The 7,602-nt window shown below is 33.2% G+C and overlaps 1 protein-coding gene across 1 annotated transcript in view; it reads right to left on the reverse strand.

The window, feature by feature from the left end:
- The window catches only part of LOC149821174 (putative glutathione S-transferase DHAR1, cytosolic), a 29,121-nt gene extending 22,042 nt beyond the window's left edge, over positions 1 to 7,079 (reverse strand). The window contains exons 1-4 of the mRNA XM_089983884.1: positions 6,963 to 7,079; positions 6,774 to 6,864; positions 6,518 to 6,661; positions 6,158 to 6,275 (exon numbers count right to left, since the gene is read on the reverse strand). Of these exons, the coding sequence (XP_089840010.1) occupies positions 6,158 to 6,275; positions 6,518 to 6,661; positions 6,774 to 6,864; positions 6,963 to 7,038 (429 nt within the window). The 5' untranslated portion in view covers positions 7,039 to 7,079. The remainder of the gene's footprint in view (positions 1 to 6,157; positions 6,276 to 6,517; positions 6,662 to 6,773; positions 6,865 to 6,962) is intronic.
- Between the last annotated feature and the right edge of the window lie 523 nt (positions 7,080 to 7,602).

Here is a 7,602-nt window from a genome sequence, read left to right on the forward strand (position 1 = left end):
GTAGTGAGGTTGTTTGTAATTTTGTAATTTTTTTTTTTTAATTTCATTCTTAAAAAAATTATTTATTTTATAATTCTTGTGTTTCATTGTTACTTCTATGGTGAGTATATTAAAATACATTGTATTTTTTATTCTTGGTATCCATTCTGGAGTGCATAGGGATTTGTGTCATTTTCATGACATGGTATCAGAGCAAGGCAACATGGTCTTGAAAAAGATTTGTATGGTATGAGTTCAAGTTTTCGCATTCTGGTACATACCTTTGGCCCCTTTTGGTTTTGGTAAGTACTTTTAGAGGATCATATTAAAATATCTTTTTTTGAAATTAGAAATTGTTGTCCTTTGATATATGAAGTATATGTTTTAGATTATAGATATATAAGTTGAAAAATTATATTTTACAAGAATACATGGTTTCTTAAAATCTTATATGTGTTTCATGTTTTGCAAAACTTTAAATTTTATGTTGTATTTCTTTTTTGAATGTCTCTTAATGTATGTGTATACAAGAGTATGTTTGTTCTTATGCCCATATGTGTATACATGGTTTATCTTTAAGATTTTTTTAATGTATCATGATGTTTCCTTAAATGATTTTTAATTGTGTGACAAAAGCATGAATTTTGTGCGAACTCCTTGATTAAGATTATGAATCTTAGAGATTTTTGAATAAGTATTGTTATTAGTGATAACAAAGATATTTTCTATGCTCTCATAAGATCCTTCTATCAGCATATGAATGTATTATTCCATGTATAAGTGATATAGACCCCTTTTAAAATACCTTATTAAGTAAAATTTATTCTAAAAAATTAATGACTTGTATATTAAGAAATTCTTGCATTATATTCTGAGGTATATGCCACGAGTAGTCTATATGATTATTATTGATGGGATAATTATGGTTTGTCATCATGTATCCAAATGCATGTTTAATTTTGGAACGTATGATGCATTTTGTGTGCATTCATCTTGAATAAAGATTATACTTTTTAGTGTTCTTTTAAGCTCCAAAGTAGCTATTGTGCTTATATCTCTTTCTTTGTGAGTTCATGTTTGCCTCTTGTTTGAGGTGTGTGAGTGAGAATCTCTATATGTTTGTCTTCAATTGTCCCATAGTAGACTTATGATTTAGATCTACCTTCTTAAAAGCTTCTTTTTAATAAGATTATATATATTGTTCTTGTCTCTTTATTAAGAGTCATTGGATCTTTTGTATATGATGTGCCTTAGTGCACTTGTTACTTGATTGGTGGATTTATGATTTTATTTTGAAGAATTCTCAAACTTCATCTCTTCTATGTACATTGCTTGTATTGAGCATGATTCTTGTTTGCTTATTCAAGGTTGTAAAAATTGTCATGTGATATATTGTTGTGCATATGATTGCACTATATTTATTCTAAGATTTCATCTCCTTTATTGGATTTAATTTGAATATTTGTCTTTTTAAATTGGTTCCTATACATGAACTCACTTATTTGAAAATTGTTTTTCGTGAGTATGTATTGCCTTTTTATGACATTTGTTTTGTCTATCACAAATTTTTATATGCATCATTTTTTTTTGCCTTGTTATTGGGTCAGGGTTAGTCGTTGAGGTGAGTTATGTGTGCACCTCATCTTATCAATCAAGATTCTCAAGTTTATAAGTGACGTAATGTCATTTGCCTTGTATCTGATTGATGGTTAATTAGCCTCTGAACTCATTGTTATTGAAAATCTGAGCGAATCGTTAGGGTGAGTTATGTGTGCACCTCATGTCATCTTGTCAGTATAGGTATGTGATTAACAGGCCGGTGATTAACCTCAATTTTTATGAGTGTGTTTTATCACTCATTTGTTTGTGTGGCCATTGTTACAGTATTGAATGCTTGATATCTTGTTTTTCTTGTGATGGTTGTTATGTTTTTTAAACCATAGAGTTTCGAAAGATTGATATTTTTATTCTTCTTTATGACATTAGTTTGTTTTCATTACAAGTTCTCTTACCTCTTTTGTTCTCTCTTATTATGCCTCGTATCTAAGTGGGTGAGTTATGTGTGCACCTCATGTCATCTTGTAAGTATAGGTATGTGATTAACAGGCCGGTGATTAACCTCAATTTTTATGAGTGTGTTTTATCACTCATTTGTTTGTGTGGCCATTGTTACAGTATTGAATGCTTGATATCTTGTTTTTCTTGTGATGGTTGTTATGTTTTTGAAACCATAGAGTTTCGAAAGATTGATATTTTTATTCTTCTTTATGACATTAGTTTGTTTTCATTACAAGTTCTCTTACCTCTTTTGTTTTCTCCTATTATGCCTCGTATCTAAGTGTCATTATATGTAGACAAGAGATGTTTGTTCATACTTTCGTGTTTTTGTTTAGCTCATAAGTGGCATTGAGAAAATACTCTTGTTCTAGTAGTTGATACACTTATTTTGAGTGTCATTATATGTTAATAAAAAATGTTTATTCACACTTTTGTGTGTTTGTTTCCCCCATAAGTGACATTGTGATTATACTGTTATTCTAGTAGCTGATACACTTATTTTGCGTGTTATTATATGTAGACAAGAGATGTTTATTGACACTTTTATGTTTTTTTTTTGCCCTTTAGTGGCATTGTGGTTATGCTTTTGTTCTAGTAACTGATACACTTGATTTTTTAGGATTAGAGGTCTAGTGAGGTGATTGCTTGTGGTGGTCAAACTAGTGTTAAGATTTGTAAATACCATTTATTGTATTATATGAGATTTTTTAAATCGCTTCATAATTTTTCTAAACTCATTTGCTCTTATATGAAAAATGGTTATTGAAATATTTTTATGCATTTTGCATTAAATATGCTTTAGTTGCATAATCAAAGATATTTTAAATTTGTTTCATGATTGATTGTCTTGCATGTTTTGCATAAGTTTAATTAATGCTTTCTAAGCATTTGTTAATGAAAGATATATTAATTTTACCTTGTGAGTTGTTGGTGTGTATTTCCGTGGTCCATAACTGACCACTATCGTATTCATATCTTATTGTAGCCTTTGTGGCATTTCTTTGAGATAGTTTTGGTTTCATTAGTTAGTTTTCTAAGCATGTGTTCTTGAAAGATTTTCATTGTTATCGCTTAAAATTGGTCCATAAGTGACATTTTTTTGTTGTATTGCTAATATTGTTGCTAAAGTGAAATTGGTCTATGTGTATTTGACTTTTCTTAAATCTTTATTGAGTGATTGAAATCATTTCTTATCTTCCGCTGTGTAAAAATAATTTGTTATTTATACTCCTTTGTGAGTTATTTCTTCATGGTATTGATAATGTTGAAAATCCATGCATGTTATGCATTAATATGTCTTTTATGATAGATATATGTGCACATGATTTTCATGAATGAATAAAGTGACTAATGACTATTGTGTTTGAAAATAATGATTTTTCAAAAAATTAATTCTTACTTTAAATGATTTTGAAAAATGTTAAATTGATTTATTAAATATTTTCTATATATTGTATGTTTGTGTGCTTGGCCACCCTCTCTCCATAATATATAACTAATCTTTTGAAATCTTCTTATGATATATGTGTATAATTGGGATGTTTTGTTAGCTCTATTTATAGGTTTTCAAGAATCAATGATATTGAAGGTCCTCTATATAATTGAGCATATGATTGAGCATCCTTTAAAGAAGCACCAAATGGAAGAACTTGATGAAGTCTATGGAGACATTTTCCGTAATGTGTTTCTTCTTTTGTAATTTCAAACTTACAATGAGTCACTTTAAGTTTGAGGGAGGGTGTTAAGATGGATGCAATATTTTGTGTGTGTGTATATATATATATATTATAGTCAACTTAAGTTAATTTTTTATAGCCGTTGGACCCTCTCCAATAGCTAGAAAGGTATCTCTTATTTTCTCTCTTCTCTACTCTCTTCTCTATAAATATGTGGGTGTGTGCATGTGTAGGGGTTGAGAGAGTGATGGGTAGTTTTTAGGCTTTTGAGTGTTTGTAGTGAGGTTGTTTGTAATTTTGTATTTTTTTTTGCATTATTTGAATTTCATTCTTAATGAAATTATTCATTTTATAATTCTTGTGTTTTATTGTTACTTCTATGGTGAGTGTATATTCAAATACATTGTATTTTTGGTTCTTGGTATCCATCCCGGAGTACATCGGGATTCGTGACATTTTCATGACAACCTATCCTTCTCTAGAATAAGCACCCACATGGGTTTGAAGAACACTGGAATCTGGAAACTAATCTCAGTACTAATCACAGGAACAACATTAGAAACTCTTCAATGGAGAAAATGAAAGAAATCAATTGTGTAATTATCATCCGAGATTCATTTGTGTTAGTCACGTCACGTCCCCTTATCTCTGGTTCATTGAAATGCTATCCTTGCCACACTTCACCAGTAACATCTGAAACTTAATGTTTGAATACACCCAATAGCTTATTTTAAATTTTATTACTTCCTTTAATTATTGGACTGATTTAGTTCATAACCAACTCAATTTTTTTTTTTTTTTGTGGATTATTCTTTTTAAGAGGAAATGAATCTTTCAATAATAGAAATGAAAAGGGTCACCAAAACTGAGTGCAAAAAGGAAAATAATAAGAAAAAAGAAGAAAAACACATAAACTCCTATTCTACTAAGCAAATTCAGCTACTGTCAAGTCCATTTGTCCCTAGAAAAGAGAGAAATAGAGGACTGAATTCTTGAAGAACCACAATGAGGTGCTCAATATGGATCTTAATATAGATCCATATCCAAACCCTCTTTTTCTTTCTTTATATATATATATATATATATATATATATATATATATATATATATATATATATATATATATATATATATCCGTGTCCCTGTACCCTCATTTTTTGAAATTGCCGTGTTGTACCCTCCATACCCGTACCCATGTGACATAGGGCACAACTAACCCTTTTACTTTCTTTTCTTTTCTTTTATAGAGCTCCAATCTTCTGTCAATAGCTTTCAATGCTTCAATTCCATCAACTGAAGCTTAGGAGAGCAAAACCTAATGCATACACAAGCAGAAGGCAGGGAATATCACAACAAAAGTTAAAACAAGAGCCTTGGACCTAACTCTTCCTCAAATTTCCTGAATTCTGTGATCATTATTGCCCCATTTTTTATGGTGACAAGACCATCTATGAACTAACAAATCCACAAGCTTCAGCGCCACTTATCGTCTATGACACCATTACATCAAATCACTTTGTTATGGCTTTTCTAATAACTTTTCCAAGTGAGAATGCATTGAACTATCCATGTAAGATTTGATTATTCACAAGCATTTGCCCTATATAAAGCATATACTTTCTGTTGGTAAGTCGAGTTTTTTCAAGCAATAGTACAGATTTTGAAGGCCAGTTTAAGCAGGAGACAGTGCTTCTCTAGAAACAGTTTGCAAGTCCAGTTTTTGGCCTTTTTGAAGATATTGATCTTATAGGGAACATTGTATTAGACATTTGTCAATCATTTTTTATAGTGGAATGTGATGCCAACATCAATCTGTTTGAGTTTGAACTTGGAATTGCATTTTCTCAATGAATGCTTCGGATTAAATTACATTGCAGAAACAACAAAAAGACAAACATAACTATAATTGAATAACACATATTCGCATTTTCAAGTATAAAAAGGACCCAAACAATAAGGGATGGTTTATCAAGACAACCAGCCATGTTCAAGCTGCTGAAATTAACTGAAATTATCAAGGATGGAATGGAGTTCATGGAACACCAAACCCAAGAAATCCAATAATATGGGTGCCAATTCAAGAAATCATTTGAAATGTAACAAGCAATAACCACAAAAGGGGTACTAAACGTAATCTAAAACTATAAGAATTGATCTCAAGGATGATAATATCCAAACCAAAACACACAAAAAACAAATCTGCAGACACTTCAGTAAGAATGTAGCGTACCATTTTCATTAAAAACGAATAAATTTAGCAAAAGTCCAATAGAATCAGGTGCAGCATACGTAGCATCATGGATCACACTAATGCACTAAAATCAGTTAATATCATAGACTTCAACGTTCTGCTACACAGATGATGAACCACAGAGAGAAATTAGCAATTAAACATATGCTTATAATCGAACGCAAGTCATCATGCGAAAAACCAGAAATCGTACATGCTCTTTGAGATGCTCATTTAGTGAACGAAGTTCATCCAACAGCGCCTGCTCCGTGACATCATTTGGGTCATTACTTTTCAAAAACTTGATGAAAGAGATGAATATCTTAGACCCTCTGCAATACCAACATAACAATATCCCCGTTTTCAGAAAGAAAAAAGAAATTTCTTTGCAATCCAGACGTTAAACAAATAATTTGATCTATAACCACAACTTCAAGAGTCAAATAGATGTATTTTTCGCATATTTCTGCAATGATTATATGTGCCGAATGCAAAAGCATTGATAAAAACATCAACCAAAAACACTTATATACACGAATAGGAGAATATATCGAGCATGGGGATGGACTCATACACAGAGGCGACCTCCGGCGGAGGCGCAAGCGGAGGATTCGGGAATTTCTCCTCAAGAATCTGCGTGATCGCGTCGGAGTCCGGCACCCATTTATCATCAAACTTCAGCACCGGCACCTTCCCTTCCGGGCTGATCTCCAAAAACCTGAAACCCCAATTATGGGGGCGGAGGGGCGGAGAAAGGGTCAGAAAGGAGGATGGAAGAATATGGGAGTTTCCCGCCACCCAACTCCATTTAAAGCAAAGAGAAAGAGTACCAATCTGGCTTGTTGGAGAGGTCGACCAGTTTCAACTCGTATGGGACGCACTTTTCCTCCATTGTGAGCAGCACCCTCTGGCAGAAAGGACCTGTTGGTCATTTCCAGTCTCGTGAGAGAGAGATCATGTGCACCAACAAGCACTGTGAATTGTGCTAAACAGAGCTGATGAGAGAGAGAGAGGCTCACAGTCTCCCAAGACGTCTGGTGCTCCGGTTGCAGCCTTTACACATACCTCCACCGACGCTACTGCCTCCGTCGCCATTGCTCTCTCTCTCTCTCTCTCTCTCTCTCTCTCTCGGTGCGTTTCAATTGAGCGTTTGGCTATTTACGGTCATTTATATGCTTATTTTGTGCAGCAAGACGACGGCTCCAGAAGTCCGAAAGCGAAATGAGGAATTATATGGTACGGGCATGCACCAGTTGACCTCATGGGGTGTGTCATACCAAAATTCTCTTGACGTTAAGGATATTACAGTAGAGGCCTAGAGGGAAATTGTTTTTGCCCAGGAACCACGGGCTATGCAGAAATTACGGAAGGGGTATCTTGGGTATGTTCAAAATTTTGTACATCATCATCAGTGTGATGATGGTGGTCACCATGTGAGCATGTGATGAGATCATGGGCATAGCTATGTTAGGCATTATATTTCTTGCTATCCCCCTGATTCATCAATTTATGAAACTTTAACAAGTTGTTCTTTAGTTTACATGGAGGCCAAAGATATGTCTATGCTATGGTTTCCCCCACCAAATCTTTCAATGACTAGAGATGACATTTGAAGCTTCACCTGATCATCTACACGAAAGTTTGGCACTGCTGCATGTG

The sequence above is a fragment of the Nuphar pumila genome, chromosome 12 (genome assembly GCF_984573655.1).
Source record: "Nuphar pumila chromosome 12, dmNupPumi1.hap1.1, whole genome shotgun sequence".
NCBI lineage: Eukaryota > Viridiplantae > Streptophyta > Magnoliopsida > Nymphaeales > Nymphaeaceae > Nuphar > Nuphar pumila.